Source organism: Syngnathus leptorhynchus, chromosome 15, assembly GCF_054491065.1.
Source record: "Syngnathus leptorhynchus isolate UIUO chromosome 15, UIUO_Slep, whole genome shotgun sequence".
NCBI classification, from domain to species: Eukaryota; Metazoa; Chordata; class Actinopteri; order Syngnathiformes; family Syngnathidae; genus Syngnathus; species Syngnathus leptorhynchus.
This window is the reverse complement of record NC_141209.1, coordinates 410,343-427,491: the sequence shown is the minus strand read 5'-3', so window position 1 is coordinate 427,491 and position 17,149 is coordinate 410,343. Positions and strand designations below refer to the sequence as shown.

The window sequence follows — 17,149 nt, the reverse complement described above, 5'->3', positions numbered from 1 at the left end:
GACTGTTCAATTGGTAGAAGAGTTCCATGCTTCTTTTTCGCTCTGGCTTGCATTTAACAAATCTTCTTCGTGACTGCTATTCTTTCGAGTGTTAATATAATTAAAAGAGAAATTCTGCAACGCTTTGCAATAAAATTGTTTTTATTGGCACATCAAAAGTAGTCATCTTGCCTGAAATGGAAACCACTGGCAAGATTCTCATAAAGGTTCCAACCAGATTAGCTGCTGCATGCACCAGACCGTCATCCCACAATCCTTTCAAATGTCAGCGTAAATACAAGTTGGAAAGAAAAGGTTACTTTGGAGAACATAGCTCCCTCCACCACTTGTTTCTACGTCAGCTGCTTTCAAAATGTCATTTGAATCCGAAAAATAATGCGCCGCTCGTCAAGCGTCGGGATAATGTGTCCGAGCGCTAATTGGCTGTCTGTGGTCTGATGAGGTCCTTGTTTAAGTGGCGCGATTGACCTTTAAAGGTCAACACACCATTCCTTCCTTTACAGACAATCCTCGCAGCATGACAAGCCGCCGACTAAACATCAGTAATGACATGCATGAAACATGTCTTCAAATGTTTCATATTTGCCTTTTCCAAGCCTGGACAGCACGCATGGATAAGAGTAACAGTTTGTTGTCCTCAGCGTCGAGACCGCCGTAGTCGATGCTGTCTCACGTCTCTGTTTGTCCCGAGAGGTGGCGTGGCCAGCAGGTGGGATCCACTTGGGCTCAAAATGCGCTTCAAAAAGGTTCTCAGGTCATCTGAGCCAAGCTATTTTTTCGACTCGCTTGTCATTTTGAAAGGGCGCACAAAAGCAGGTTGTCTGGGGTATTTCACTTCATCAATAAGAAGAAGAGAAGCCAAGTGGCGTGCACCAGTTATGAGTAGCAACCGTGTTCCCTCGTGAATACACGATGGGAGCTTGAGCCAGTTGATTGATGAATTTCCCTAGGGTAGGCTACTTGCAGCCATGCCGTGCAAAGATCAATGGCTGGATTTGGAAGCCACACTTTGAGCCTTAGTTGCCATTTTTGTCACTCTGCCACTTTTGGACATGGTGACATTTTGTCTTAATGAACAGAGTAATTAGTTTTGTATAATTTAGCAAGCCTTTCTCCTGTCGTCGGATCTCGGTGTGCCGGCCGGCCCGCCCGCCGGCCCGCCCGCCCGCCGCTGCTCTGGCTTATTAGTCACGTCTGGCTAGTTGCATTTAATTACATTCTGCCGCTGTCTTTTCTAACACTTGTTGGACATTTCATGACACCTACAGAATAAGGTGAATAAATAGAGCGCTGAGGATACAAATGACAACATTCTCTTGAAGGGAAACTAATAGCTACAGCCTTTTGAAATGTTCCATCTTGCTTGCGCTCACTCGGATTGAATGATTTCTTGCAAGGAAGCATTGCGTCATTCATCTGACCAATGAGCTTCATGAATTCTGTGCTTGCGTTTTCACTTTGAGAACATCACACAGTTCTATTCATTTTCTTCTTGCACTTTGTGGAACAAAGTAAGGAGCGCAGCGATGGCAAGTGGCTTCCTGACTTCAATATACGCTAGTGAGCATGTGCTGTATCTAATTTGCTTTGAAATGAGGCCAGCTCCAAGGTCTCCATAGGATTTAAATGTGCATGAATAATTGAGTGTCAATTAAAAGAAAATAGAAGATTGCTACATAAGCTGAACAATAAAGGCGAGCGTATCCATCATTTATGTGTATGGCATGCATTGAAACATTGCTTTGGCAAAAAAAAACATTGAAAATGTTCAGTCAACAATTCTTGTACACGTCAATATGGATCCATGGAAATGGTGATTAGCGGCCCAGATTGTCCTAGTGCGCTCGCATGGAACAGATGAAACTATTTAACGCCTACCTCTGAGCCACTTGTCACTTATTCATATTCCTTGTCAGTCATTTTCACTCAAGTGGATTGTGCGGCAGCAAATAAAAGAGCCTGCAGCATGATTTCAAAATATTGCCTTTGTTATTTGCTTATTCGCTCCTCCGGGGCACACAGAGTACAGTGAATGAGTTAATTTATGATACAATATTGAAAATATAACCTAGAAAAATAGACAGCCACGCCTCCATTTTCCTCTGAAAAGAAAAACAGTGTGGCAAACCTACTCATGAATTGACTTCAAGTAACATGATTACTGTCACCCAGCCCAAGATGGCTATTCCAGAACTGTCATTCTCGTCACCTGACATTTTGAAGTAGAAAATGGCATCTTCCTTGTGTTTAATGACTTGAGGCTGGCTGGCTGGCTGGCTGGCTGGCTGGCTGGCTTTCTACCACACAAACAAACACATAGCCACACGAGCAAGCGCTCACCATTGGGTCCATTCCCAGTTGACGCGCACACGTCACACACTTCCTCATTCAAATGTCCGCACATGCACCAAGGCGATGGACGCTACTAGTGGGAAAGGCAAAATAACCTTTGCACTCTGGACAACTAATGCATGCATGGTGAGAGAGAGAGAGAGAGAGAGAGAGAGAGAGAGAGAGAGAGAGAGAGAGAGAGAGAGAGAGAGAGAGAGAGAGAGAGAACGAGCCAGCCAGCTCCGTCTACTTAGTACTAATTCTCCAAACACTTGCGCATCCACTCACAGTGATGGCAAACAACCAAAAACACGATGTGATTCTGAACTATTTTGCTGTGTATGAAGTTCAACTGAAAAAGATAAAACGGGCTTATGACGATCAAAAATATGACATGATACAATTTGGCTTAATTACTGCACTTGAAAAAAAATCATTGACTTTTGGTTCATTTATATGTATTTGTTTTTTGGTTTTTTTTTCATCTTGAACTCGCCCGGTAATGCCGTATCCAAATATCGTCCAAAGTCCGCCTTTTCAGTGGCATAATGTTGCTTCCGGCGTGACTCGCCTGCCTGCACCTTGTGTCCAAATTCACATAAAACCTGCCTAAATGTATGCGGGCGGTCCAAAGAAACCACATTTCAAGGGTTCAAAGGGCCCAGTCTGGGAATTTGGAACGCTTCTGCAGTCCAATCCCGCCCGAAGCGATGTCACGTGGCTTTGGAAGGACGCGGTCTCGTGAATTTGGACACATGCCATTTACAAGTGAACGACCAATCTTGAGTGATGCAAAAAAAAACAAAAAAACATTTGCATGACCTTTCGCCGACCTCTTTGGGTTGCATGTGAAATTGACAACATATCCTCCCTCACAAAAGGATGACAAAGTGTAATTACAAGACGGAGAAGCTATGCTAATGGCCAAGATACGTAATTGCGAAACATCAAAATGATTGGGTGATTTTCACAGACGTCTGGCAGGAAGCGTGTTAATAGTGGCGCACGGCCAATTTGGAGGCGCAAGATAGCAGGCGGGCAGTCATTTGTGTCTGACCTCATTAAAGAAGACAACATCTCATCATTTTTGCCTTGACGACGCAATAACGACTTCCCCCGGCTGCATTCCACGAGACCTCTTGAATTGTGATTGATTTCCGCACCGCTCGGCTTGTTGCCGCTGCAAAGGTGGCGGGCGCGTGTGGCTTGCACAGACAAACTGCGTGCGGCATTTCTCCTCATATATATATAGTACACTACAAACAGCGTGGAAAATCTAGTAGTTAGAAGGCAATTCCACAGCAACTTTTTTTGTTGTTGTTGCTGATTTCAAAGCCGCGGGCTGGACTAGCGGCCCTTGGCAGCCGGTAGGTAAACCAGCAGCAGGAATTTTCCAACTTCTCCAGATTGGCCAGTATGAGCCTGATGTAAACTCATTTACATTTGATCAATGGGGTTTCATTTGAATTGAGTCTTTTACTCTGAAGGGAGAAACACATCAGTCTTTCTCTTGCTGCTGGCTTGATAACTGTCTTTTGCTCACTCTCTCTCTCTCTCTCTCTCCATTTCTCTCTCTCTCTCTCGCTCCCTGTGACTCTCTCTTATGCCACGGTCATTAAGCAGTGCGTGTATGTCTGGCGAAATGTGGAGCAGCCTTCGGGAGGGATGAACTGCCGGGCACCTGAGGAGAAGGCCAGATAAGATCAAAAAAATCAGTCAATCAATCAATCAATGATTTTGTGAAGATAGCTTGTCCACGGAAGTCCCACGCAGAGAGAGGATTGCATTCTCACATTGTGCAAGTGTGTGTCACTCAGTTGGAAGGTGTGTGCGTGACTTCCAATCTGCGACGTAAAGGGGGATTTTGCCATGCAGACCAGCAGCAGCAGCAGCAGCAGCAGGTAACTAGGTAAGACTCGTGACAGACTCTCTTTGGAATTCTTTTGAGAATTTGTTCGGATAATCCCGTCCAATATGACTGACTCACTGTAGTGTTAAAAGCTATCGGCGTTGTGTTTCATCAGCGATGCTCAGTCATTTTGAATAGAACCAATGAATGAATAGAAGTAAGTAGCCCTCCTGCTGACGACAGAAGATAATATATGCTGTAGCTCTCAGTTTGGAAGACCAATGCGGTGCCTTCAATGGTGGCAATCAAGTAGTGTGAAAAGAGGAGAAGAAGATGTCAATGTGGTGGAAGCGAGGGGAGTCTCCCGTCCGTGATGGTTTCGGCGAATGAATTGCCCAAAGTCCACAAGGTGACGCACGCCTATGAAGTTGCCTGCCACGGTGCTGTGAGTCAAAGTGGCCTTGCAGCAGAGTAGCGCTGTCTCTGCTTTTACTGAGTGCACCAAAAAAAAACATACCTCAATGCTGACTTTAAGTAGGAGAAATAGGAATGAATTATAAATGTCCCAGCTGAGGGACGGTGAGGTGAGCTCATTGTGTGCAAATGAAGCCCGAGAGATGGGGAAAAATGAAATGGGCGACAAAATCCAAGTAGGTGCAAGCAGGGACTTTGTGCTACATCAGGGCTTTGACCACCAAAGCAGAGGGATGCTAATGGAGCAGAGCGAGGATGCAGCCAGCCAGCCAGCCAGCCAGCCAGCCAGCCAGCCAGCCAGCCAGCCAGGCATTACCGCTGCAAGACAGAGCGAGGGAGTGCATCCGTGAGAGCTTGTGTGAGGCGTTTCCATGGCAACCTGACAGGGGTGTGTTTGCTCCCCGGAGATGCTGCGAAACTAGACGGGAGAGAGACAGAGAGATGGACGCAGAAGAGAAAACTCCCCCTTGTTAAGGGGGATGGGAAGGAGATGACGGAGGGAGGGAGGGAAGGAAGGAAGGAAGGAAGGAAGAAAGGAAGAAGGGCAGGTAGGAGCGTTTGCCTCATCCTATTGTTTGTTTCTCTGCTCCTCTCCCTCCCCGCTGTGCTTGCCTGGCTAATATCCTCATCCTTCCTCCCTCCCTTCCTTCCTTCCTTCCTTCCTTGCACGCAACCTGTAGTGTTCGCTGTGGTTATATTTTTGTGTCACGAGAGGCAGGCGCTTCCAACAGAAAGGCCCCCTTGAGTTGCTCTTAAATCGATTCTTGGCGTCATTTGCATCAATTCGATGCAACAAAGACTTTAGGATTGAATGAATGAGCTAGCAGTCATGCCAAAAACAGCTGCTGTTGTTGTCTTGCTACTTGTTCCTTTCACAGATTGAAAAGAAAAGGAAATCGATAGCACGGTTCACGGCAAAAGTGTTGCTCCTATTATTCATTGTTTCATCATTTTCCAATAATTGTGCCAGAAATTCACTGGACCTACAGTCATTATGTACATTACATACTGTACATGTGATTATAAATGCTTCAAAAAATACAACATTCAATAAAAATATCCCCCTCAAAAAAAAAAAATCCCCATTTACATTCGCAAGGTTGTCAGAAGCAACAAGTGTGATCACATTTCTTTCTCCGTCATACTATTTTTTTTGGAGAGGAGAACATTTTCTCTCTTCTGAGACTGGAAAATGTAACTTGATTGTGTTGGGATGGGCAAAGTCCCATTTGGTTGGCTGTACTCCTCATTTTTGTACGCCGTATTTAATGCGCACTGGAATGATCGGCAATCAATCACAGGATTCATAATACGAATTGATCCCGCTGCAACGCCATTTATTGAATGGCCCACCCATTCCTATTGAGGAAATCCTTGTAGTAAGCAGGTGAACAAACAAGAATTCGACACGTACGGCGATAAGAATAGGGAGGGAACGTACGCGTGAGCTGCCGGTAATTGTCTTCGCCCCTGACACTTGCTGAAATCAATAGACAACGTGGGAGTGCCATGCAAAAAGAGGAAACACGCCAACCAAACATAAAGGGAGCACCAAAAGTCCCCACAGGTTTCTTTTGTTTGGGGATCAATGGGATCAAATAGCTGCAAGGCCAAAGCAAAGTCTCATTTGAATCCATCATGCTATTTGGGTATTGGCAAAAACAATCGTGTCAAGAATTCTGTGTCGCGTCTCGTCCCCAGTTTTGCGATGTGTGGAGGTTGCCATGCCTAATTGAATGATGAAGATGTGGATTGCGCTTGTGCTTGCTGCCCTGGCGGTAAAAGTTTTGGCCCAACGCTGTCAATGTGAGACCATAAAGTGGGCCACCTGTGATGGAAATCCTTGTGAATGTTGATCACATGACAAGAGCTGGACTGCACTTCACCGATCCCCAAGTGCTTCTTGATGAAGGCTCCATTCCGAGAGCAGCATATCCAGCCAAAGAAAAAAATCCCATCATAATTTGCCCACAGTACTCGGACAGCCTACGTGGAGCCAAGCCAAGAGAGCTGGCTGGCTGGCTGGCTGCTGGCCGGCTGGCTGGCTGCTGACCGGCTGCCGGCCGACCGGCAGTGTTGGAAAGATGTCATGAAGTGCAGGGGAAAAGGCTTTCACAATTGCCACGGGAGATTTGAAAGGAAGTCTCAAAACGGAACCCAAAACCGGGATGGCCCCTCCCTAAGCCTCATTTCATTCGTTATTATTGGTACTAATAATGATAAGAATGATGCAGTATCATTCTTCATCAGCATCATCATTATTATCATCAGCAGCTTCACTATTATTTCAGTGAACAGTTGTGTCGACTTGGAATTTGGGAAATCCGACATTGCTTGTGTCCAAATCATCTCTGACAATATGACTGGAAGCCAGCCAGAATGGTGCCAGATTGTGAGCGTGAGATTGATTTACATAATAGCGCACGCACATTGATTTTCTTCATTCATGACTTGGCAGCCAGACTGAAGGAGGGAGGGAGGGAGGGAGGGAGGATCCGGGGTCAGACAAAGCTTGGACTGGACTCTTCTGGTTTATTGAACACGGTTTGAAGTTTGAAATGTAAGCGTTCGACGTCGCTGCTTTGTCTCAAAATTGCATATGCAGACTAAAAGCAACTCATGGAATCATAAGAAAGCGTCATGATTGTGTTGGTAGTGCGATTTGATTTTGGGCGGGATGTCGCATTCAAAGCGTTCTTGCTTTGACTCATCAGCCGCCCCTTGTCCTTGACGGCCATTTGCGTCTTCAGCTGGTTGTGCCCAGGCAGGCGTGTCCATAAATGCGAGCAATCCGAGCTGGCTGGCGACGGATCCATTGACTTGACATTTTGTCCCGGTTGTTCAAGTCGTGGCTTAGGAGACCTTTTGTTTGTTGACACGGGCCGGCCAGGCGATGTTTAGTTGTTATCGTAGTTTGAGCGGAGGGCCCTTTTGCATTGCAACAAACTCAAGGTTTCCCCATCTTCGCTGCTTGATTCAAATTCATCAGTGGTGTGGTGCGTGGGAATTTCACAGCTCAATAATGGGAGGAATAAACAAAACAATGCCCCTCTCATTTAAAATACATTTCTTGGAAATCTTTGCATGATACTGCAGTAGGATTGCAGCGGCGTTCCTATCTATGTCTTATTCAACATGACTGTGTTGGGCCTTCTGCCACAGCAAAATATGATTTCAACGTTAGCTCAGAGAATGCCGAGTCAGCGGGGGATTATTGAGACCGGTGCAATTAAAAGGGTCACACACCAATTTCCACTAGATGTGCAAATTGACTACAAGCCAGGATCGGAGGGGGGAATCTTCACTTCAGCTTGTGCTTTGAACAATTGTAAAAGAAACATGGCATCGACAAACATAATACAGTAGCGGTAATCGGTCGAAAAGGGAAGAGGAAGGGAAAAAAAAAACCTGCAACGCCGCTATGCTGGCAAGCTTCCTCTCCAAACTGCGCTAAATAGCTCCCTTCAGGCATTGCCATCTGGAAATCGGAAAAATATGCAGAATTGGGATACTTTGATGAAGCTCACCCCCCTAAAATGATCCCATCCCATCCCAACCCATCCTGGCAATGCTGCCTGAAGCTTTGTTGAAGAGATTCTCTTTAGTGGCAGGATGGATGGTGTGGTGGTCAGGTCTTCCTCATAGTTAGTTCTCAGGCCATCTGTTTCGGGCTGCCAAACGTGTCAAGGCAAGGCATAGGAAGAAATACACCGACATGAAGAGAGTGTCAATAACAGATTGAGGATCGCAAATCATCCTGCTCCTGATTGCCTTTGGAAATTGGAGGAAGTGGCGTGTGAGTGGAAACAAAGCCCGTCCAAACACCTGCTACACACACACACACACACACACACACACACACACGTGTTGATTCTATGGCCAGGCCCTCCCTCGGCTGCATTCTTAATGCACTGGAAGCGCTGGAAGGAACAGAATCCTATTAAAAGCAGCAATCTGGCCGGCCTTTGTGTTTCCTCTTGCGGCCGGCCTCTCAGCTGGTGCCAACACGCAGGCAGGCACTGCAGGCACTGCAGGCAGGCACGCACGACGGGCAACACATCTGCTTGTTAAGGATGAATGCGTTCGTTTGTATCCTTTTTTGGCCCAACTGGGCTGATGCTCGACATTTCTGCTAGCCACAGTGTGGGCAATGTTGAATCCCAACCAATCCTGGCGGTGAAGTTTCATCTGCTCAGCGTCAAAGCGATCTCACTTCATCTTTAGGACTTTGGCAGAGCGCGTTCCGGCAATTTCTATTCCACGGCCCCCGGAGCGCCTGACCATTTGGTGGCAGAAAGGAACCTAGCTACACTTTAAAGCGGGTGACGCAGATCAGGTACAACAAATGTGCTGAATTGGATCTAGCCACAGACAGCGGGCAACAAACCCCGTGAATCACTGCATCGTAATCATTATTACGGTGATTACTATTCTCCTTCCTTATCACGGTGTGTGTCGGGGGAAACGGGTGCCTGGCGTTGGGGGTTGTCAAACATACCCAAACCAAGCACCAGGGTTTGCAGCCAGCAACTCCTTTTTGAAGATTTACTATACGTGCTGATGGCAATGACTCATTGACATAAGCAACAACAACTGTATGAGCCGCTTGTGTTATTTTTGCATTTAGCCCCCAAAAACGGAAGTATTCATTATGGACACCAAAACATTGAGCCTAATGAGACGGCTTCAGGTTGCTATTGCACTTTCTATTAGCATCGCCTGTTGCTTTGATTTCATTTATTTTGCACAAAGAGCCTTTGGAACCTCGAACAAAGGAACAAATGTCTTTTGTTGTTTATGTGCGCGCAATGCCTAAATGTCCCGATACAATGCTCGCTCCCGCCTAGATAATATCAGGACAGCACAGCACAGCACAGCACAGCACAGTACTCCGGGCTAGAATAAACAACAAACTGTCCGAGACATCTGGCCTTCACTTTACTGAGAAAAGGTTCAAAAAGCGGAGCTTGATAAGATGACGTAAGAAGTCAGCCACTTGAGTGAAAGCCAGTCATCTGAGAGTGCCGAAAGTTTTCGAATCGGAAAGCTTTCATGCGGAAACATCCCGAGTCCATCGTTTTCACTCATTAACAAATTGACTTTGTGAGACAATCCGAGACGAGGACCTCAAATCGTGTGACTGGTGTCATTTGTGACGCTCCTGGACTTTCTACATTGATGATACATTCAAACATGTCACTATTATCATGAATAATTCAACCTCAATGAAGGACAACACAATTGAGACCATTTGTGTTTAGAAGGGTGAGAACGGTGGCTTTGGTTACTATGGCAACCGTTCCCCTCTTCTTTTCCTCAAGGAGCAACAAAGAGACGTTGGAAATAATGGTCCAAAGTCGCTTGCTTATCGTAGAAGCAATTACATAAGGTGAGCTCCGTGACGTAGGTCTGCGGTAACCATAGGAACACAAGTATTAGCCCGTTTTGTCCTGTCTCACGCCGCTTTCATCCCGCCCTACATACCAGCGGGCCAATGGCGAGTATGGATTCGGTTCCCATGGAGACTAGGAACAGGGCTAGGGGTGGCCGCACTTTACGGCCCCGTATCTCAAAAAGCGTCTGCGAGCTGCAAAGCACGCACGAGCCCCCGCCGCGACAGCTGGGATTCTATTTTCCCTCTCGGAAGTGGCGCTGTATGGACGGACAAAAGTAGACCATAGCAAACGGCGGCAACGGCGTCCACATGTTGCCCAAGCTAGCGGCACGTGATTGAGGAGGTGGAGGCTCTGCACAATCAGCTTGGACCATAAATGCGCAATTGCAAATGAATTTTGAAGGGAGAGACTGGAGGCGCTTCTGTTGACTGTGTCCACGCCCTCAACGGCGCAAACCACCTGTTTTAACTGGGGATGGATGAAAGTGATTTGCCGGTGCCTGTGCAAGAGGTCGAAGCACATTTGTCAGGAAGTGCAAGCAGATCTCCAGGGGCGGATGATGTCACGTTGAAAAAGATGATCAAAAATCAATGCTGTCAAGCGGCCGCTCGGAGAGCAACCCGGCGCGTGATGGATTCCTTTTGTAGGTTACCGGCAAACCTTGATAATAATCCTAGACATGGAACTGCTTTGTAATTGGTTGGTCCTAAAGCTGTACACATTTTCAATGGATTTTACATCTCCTGATGGGAAAAAAATCCCATCTCGTGAAGCGCATTTCAAAATCATCTCAATGTTGAATGTTCAAATGCAGGACAGACTTGAATTCCAAGATGGTCAGGACCAGGATGGTCCCTTGACTTTTGTGGCAAACGTGCAAATCGTTGGCTTGGCTTGCTCCATCTAATCACATCCATTTCAATCAAGTGCTGTAAAATGCTGTCTACTGGTTATTTGAAATGCTACTGTGGGAACAATGGGAACATGCGCATCTGAATGCCATCCAATTTTGTTCCTATGGACGGCTGCTTGCGGTGAACGTGTGCCATGAAAAATGGATGAGATGTACCTTCTGAGAGTAAAACGAGACAGGAACCTAATATGGAGCGTGTCCTTCAAGTAACACTCTGATTTAGAATTATCAATGAGAGAAACAGAAAAGATTGCAACCCTTTCCTCAATTTGAGCAGGGAAACAAAACGCCATTCGACACATTTTGCAAAATCTGTCGTGGTTCTTTTTTATTTTATTTTTTTCAAGCAATCTTTTGATTGACACAATGCCCTTGGATGAATCTGCTGCTGAGATGAGCCACAAATAGTGGAGAGTACTGATTGCCGATATGTTTTGGTTGAAATGTCGAAAAAAAAACAGCCAATTCGGAAAGAGGAAATCATACTTTATAGATGGATTGGCACTTACAAATCAACTTGGATGGCAAGTCTTGTCGTTGAGTTTCCAGCACAGAGGGAAGCTTAACACACAGCCGTTTCATTTTGTGGGAAACCATTTTTTTTTTCTCGGATGCGTCTTGATTGAACATGACATGGCCATTAAGGAGTGCAGGATGCCTTTTGACAGGGTACGGCTGCTTTTTCAATACAAGAGAGGCTGGGGGTGCGGGGTAACAAGAAGCTTCAAGATTGGCCTTAAATCGGTCAATTGGATTTCTTTCGGAGCGTTGCTTTGTGCCATCCATGTGATGTCACAACATCCCGCTGGTACAGAAACATAATGCTCATATTATTCACGCTCACAGCATAGATTCTTTGGCTGGAGCGGTTTCTTCTGCGCAAGCAATGATGAAGTCTAAATTTAGAGACTGCGGGATCATTCCATATTCCGTGTATGCCCCAGGCACATTCCACATACAACAAGCCACATGGCTCCGCTGTTGATGGCTCAACAAGGCAGGCGGGCGGGCGGGCGGGCGAGCGGGCGGGCGGGCAGGCAGGCGGGCAGGCAGGCAGGCAGGCGGCCAGCCGGCCAGGCAGCCAGGCGGCCAGGCGGCAAGGCAGCCAGGCAGGCATCAGGCAAGCAGCCTTCCGAGAAGGCAAGGCCACTGGTGCAGAAAGGAGATGTTTAATTGGTATGCACATTGCCTAATTAATCCCAATAGTATCCTGAAAACTCCACTGACACTTTGCACGTTGTCACAAAGGCCACAATTTGAATTTTTATTGTTGCGTTTCATACGCAGTCAATTTGGCATTTTCTACAAGGTACCTACTTTCAACACAGAGAAGGGAATTCAATATCAAATCATCAGCTGCCCGTCCATCAAATCGGAATTCGAAATGTAATCTTAGTGTACATGACAACAATAAATGAATGTTTTGGCACCATATCATCCATCTCAGGTCACTGATCTAACGAGGCACTGTTTTGCATTGCTCACACTGCAGTCATAATCGCCCGCATGCAAACTCGCTCATGTGCAATAATTCCATTATTCATGCTGCTGCTGTTATATATGGAGAAGAGAAAAGCAGCTGAACATCTGAAGGAGAACCAACAGCACCGTGTCATGTATACGACGGGAGGAACGAGCCATTTCAATGTTGACGTGAAAAATAATTGCAAGCATCCAAATGAATTCAAAGCTTCGTGTTAGCAGGCCTGTGAGGATTTATAGCTGAGATGAGGCACCTATAGCACAATAATGGCCAAGATAGAAACTTTAGGGGCGTAGAGTCATCAAATGATCATATCAAACATTTGACGACGGCGGGCGTTCTTAACAAATGCTCTTTCCGCACCTTATCAAAGCATCCTCTACAAAGAACCAATCACGCTAGCGGTTAACAGTCCTGCTTCACGCTTGATAATGGTCTGGGTTTGAGCCCAGCCAGGCCCTCCTCTGTGGACAATCAAACTTGCAGATCACACGCTAAAAGTCATGATTCATTTATACAGCCGCTTGTGAGATTAATATTGGATCTGAGCGTAGTCATTAAAAATGAATTGGCTTGCTCCAGTCAAGTTCTCAAGACAAAATCGTGGGGCGCTAATGTCACGAACAAGGAGGGCTTGAACGCAACTTTTAAGAAATCAAATCATCACAGAATCATCTCGTACGCTTGCGTGTCCCCTTGGCTTCATGCTATTCTGCTTTTTTCCGCACCATCGGACTGGCGTTTGTTTCAACTCACTCCGAGCCACTCGTGCTTCACCCTACGGCTCCTTTTGACTGTCACACTCCAAGCGAGCACTTTCACTCTGACTCCAATCCAATTCAGAAGCAAATCACCAAAACACTGAAGCCCATACAATTGTAAAGCCCGGGGTTTGCCTTCCACTTTGCAAATGCCACAGTTGACTCACTTGAAATGTACATAAAAGAAGAAGAGGATCAATGAAATAGACACGTCCTCACCAGCCCAGCCCCTCGTCAATTTTTCCTCCTTCTTGTGCTGCTCGCTTGAGTTGTGCAAAATAACAGCAGTGATGATCTGGAAAATGTAAGCGTAGAAATGAGTAGGAAATGGACGTAACTAGAATGCATTATTCATTCTGATCCTGTATTTCGATATATTTGTTGTTTGTTTGGCCGTTTGACGGAGCAGAGCTATTGGTGATGCCCACAAATCACCCGAGCGGTTGCTCACTGCAGCACCGGACAATCGGCCTGTAATTATTCAAGCCGACGCCGGCCGGCCGGCCGGGCCTGGGAGGAACATTGGCTGACGGCTAAAGGCAGACTGATAAATACACGGTGACGGGAGCAGGCTCGCCCATGGATAATAAGGTAGACTGACAGAGATAGTCGCCCGAGTGCAAAGCGGATGGATGGATGGATGGATGGATGGGTTGATGGATGGATGGATGGATGGATGGATGGATGGATGGATGGATGGATGGATGGTCGGACGGACGGACGGACGGACGGTCGGTCGGACGGATGGTCGGACGGATGGATGGATGGATGGATGGATGGACAGACGGACGGACGGATGGACGGATGGGCGGGAAGACAGGTGGACAAATAGCGAGGCAGTCGGCGTGACAGCTCGGAAACACCTTCAACGAAGGCAACACGAATGAATGACGCCGGATTCCATTTGTATGTTCTGTCAATCCCAGGACTGAAGAAAAATGAATAAAACAACACTCCTCTTAGTCTATTTGTCCTGGGTTTCATTCATTTGATAGGCAGACCAGAGTCACGGCTTGCGGTTGCCCTGGCGACGGCCGGCCTGCTCTTTGTTACGAGCTGCATTCCTGGCATCTATCTGACGCGTCTTGTGCTGCGATCGATCAATAGCCCGCCCCGTGGAGACTGTTGAGCGAGCTGATGTCTGTGCCGTGCCCGGAGTGTGAAAAGGAAAGGTGGTGGGGGGGCACAAAAGAAGAAGCTGAGCGCTGGACTGGCTGGTGGGGTCTAGACGGCCACTCTTGATGGTCACTGGCATCCGTATGAAAGTATGCTTTGTGTCTGCCTGGGTGATTTTCATCTGCTTACCTTGCCAGGATTCCACGTTGACACAACTCTTTGAAGGCACTTTTTCTGTTTTTTTTTCCTCCCCTCGTCAGTGCATTACAATATTTCCAGCTCATCACTCATCACTTCATTGGCAAAGATAGCCATGAGCAGAATGTGGATACTTTTGGTAATGAGGCCATTATTGTCGCTATAGGAATGAGGTCTTGTTCTGCAAAATAAAGCATTTCAAATACATTGATGCGAGTAAATATTTGCATGTATGTTTGCCCATTGGTTGGATATTTTCTGTTGATCATCAAGCAAGTACTACTTGGATAGGGGGCACTTTTTTTGTCCCTCCCCTTGCAATGACGTGCTAGAAGATTATGGAAGCAAATATTTGTTGATTGTCTGCGCCCCGATCCATTTGAACAATTGTGAATTTGCAAAAGTCAAATGCGCGCGCAGGCATCAATGGCAGTGTCATGCTCCTCATTTGCCGCCACTCTGCTTACCCCCCAAGCTTTTGCTGCGATGAACCTTGTTATATTTCTCGAACTCGGATTCCGTTCTCTCCAGCAATTTCCTTTGTGTCTTCCAGGGCCCGATGGTGATGGTGTTTAGGACGCTGTGCGGCGCCAGCGGTCAACGTGGGTAAACCAGTCATGCGGCGCTCCCACATCCTCGCGGGTGGGGCCGTGCTGCTTCTCCTGGCCGGACTGGCCCTGAGTTGCCCCGCCCGATGCGAGTGCTCTGCCCAGAGCAAGTCGGTGAGCTGCCACCGCAAGCGTCTCGCCGCCGTCCCCGAAGGCGTCCCCATCGAAACGCGAGTCCTGGACCTCAGCAAAAACAAGTTACGCGTCATCACCCCGGACAACTTCTCTTCCTTCCATCTCCTGGAAGACCTGGATCTCAGCGACAACCTGATCAGCGTGCTGGAAATCGGATCCTTTCGCTCTCAGCTGGCTCTGCGCTCGCTCAACTTGCGCAGCAACGCCATCCAGCTGGTTCCCGCCGGCGTGCTCTCGGGCCTGGGCAACCTCACTCGCCTTGACCTCAACCACAACAGACTTGTGGTTCTGCTGGACCACGCCTTCCAAGATCTGCGCAAGTTGGCGTCCCTCCAGGTGGGCGACAACGAACTGGTTTTCATCTCCCAGCGGGCCTTGGTGGGATTGAGCGGACTGCAGAGTCTGACCCTGGAACGCTCCAATCTCAGCGCGGTGCCGACCGAGGCGCTGGCGCATCTCCACAACCTGGTGGAACTGCGAATGCGCCATTTGAGCATCGGTTCGCTCAAGCCGTTCTCTTTCAAGAGGCTCTCGCGTCTGTGCCGACTGGAGCTGGACTATTGGCCCTGGTTGGAGAGCCTCCCCCCTCTGTCGCTGCACGGCCTCAACCTCACCCAGTTGTTCCTGACCAACACCAACGTGTCTGCCTTCCCCGGCGCGGCGTTGCGCCACCTGCCCTACCTCACTCACCTCAACTTGTCTTTCTCCCGACTGGAGCATATCCATCGAGGCGAGCTGGGGCACTTCCCGCACCTGACGGAGCTTCGTCTGCAGGGGGCTCGGCTCCTTTCCATCGAACCGGACGCCTTTGTCGGCCTGGTGTCCTTGCAACTCCTGGACGTGTCGCAAAACCGCCTGGACTCTCTGGAGAGGGGAGTTTTTGCCTCGCCAGACAGCCTCCAGAGGCTTTGTCTGGGCGGCAACCCCTTGGTGTGCGACTGCAGACTGCTTTGGTTGCTGAACAGCCGCAAGCCGCCCTCCCTCCGCATTCTGGAGCTCCAGCCCCAGTGCAGCGCCCCCGAGTACCTGTCGGGAAAAACTCTGCGCGAGCTCAAGGAGCCGCTGGTCTCTCGCTACATGACCTGCACCGAGCCTCGGATCGGAGCCAACGCCACGCAGTTGCTGATGGCCGACGAGGGTCAGCCGGCCCGCTTGAGCTGCGCGGCCGAGGGAGCGCCCAGGCCTTCGGTGGTCTGGATTACCCCTCACAGACGCTACGTGACGGCCAAGAGCAGCGGCAGGGTGGAAGTGGGAGCCGACGGCACCCTGGAGATCAAGGCGGCCGAGCTGCACGACAGCGGCGTGTACCGCTGCATCGCCAGCAACCCCGCCGGCAACGCCAGCTTGTCGGCCTCGTTGGCCGTCAAGAGTCTGGGCGTTAGGGACGGCTTTCACAATAGCAACAGGAGCTCCAATTATATGACAAACTCCAGCGGCGGCGGCGGCGGCACCTGGGGGAACGGCACCGTGTTGTATAACATGACGCTCCCCATAGACCTCAAGACTATCATTATCTCCACGGCCATGGGCTGCCTTTCCTTTCTCGGCGTGGTGGTTTTCTGCTTCCTGCTTCTGTTTGCCTGGAGTCGAGGCAAAGGACGTCATAAGAGCAACTTTGATATCGAGTACGTCCCTCGCAAAAGCAACGGGGCCTCGGCCGAAGCGGCGGAAAGCAGCGGCCCCCGACGCGTCAATATGAAAATGATTTGAACGTGACAACTTGTCGGAAGAACGGTCCGTCGTTATAGTGGCTGTGGATGACGGTGATTGTGTGAATTTCAAAGTGAAACCGTCAACGTGTTGATATGACCAACGTCCTCGCATTACATTGAATATAATACTATAATCCACATATCAATATGGAGTGTTGCACTTGGCATGTGTA

General features: G+C 48.2%; 1 protein-coding gene across 1 annotated transcript; it reads left to right on the top strand.

Moving 5' to 3' along the window:
• The first annotated feature begins 15,138 nt into the window (after nucleotides 1–15,138).
• On the top strand, nucleotides 15,139–17,149 carry lingo2b (leucine rich repeat and Ig domain containing 2b). The gene has a single exon (XM_085932108.1). The coding sequence runs from the start codon at nucleotides 15,139–15,141 to the stop codon at nucleotides 16,972–16,974; it is 1,836 nt and encodes a 611-aa protein (XP_085788234.1). The 3' UTR covers nucleotides 16,975–17,149.

Coding starts and splice junctions, on each gene's coding strand:
- lingo2b (XM_085932108.1), top strand. CDS start 15,139: ATGCGGCGCTCCCACATCCTCGCGGGTGGGGCCGTGCTGCTTCTCCTG.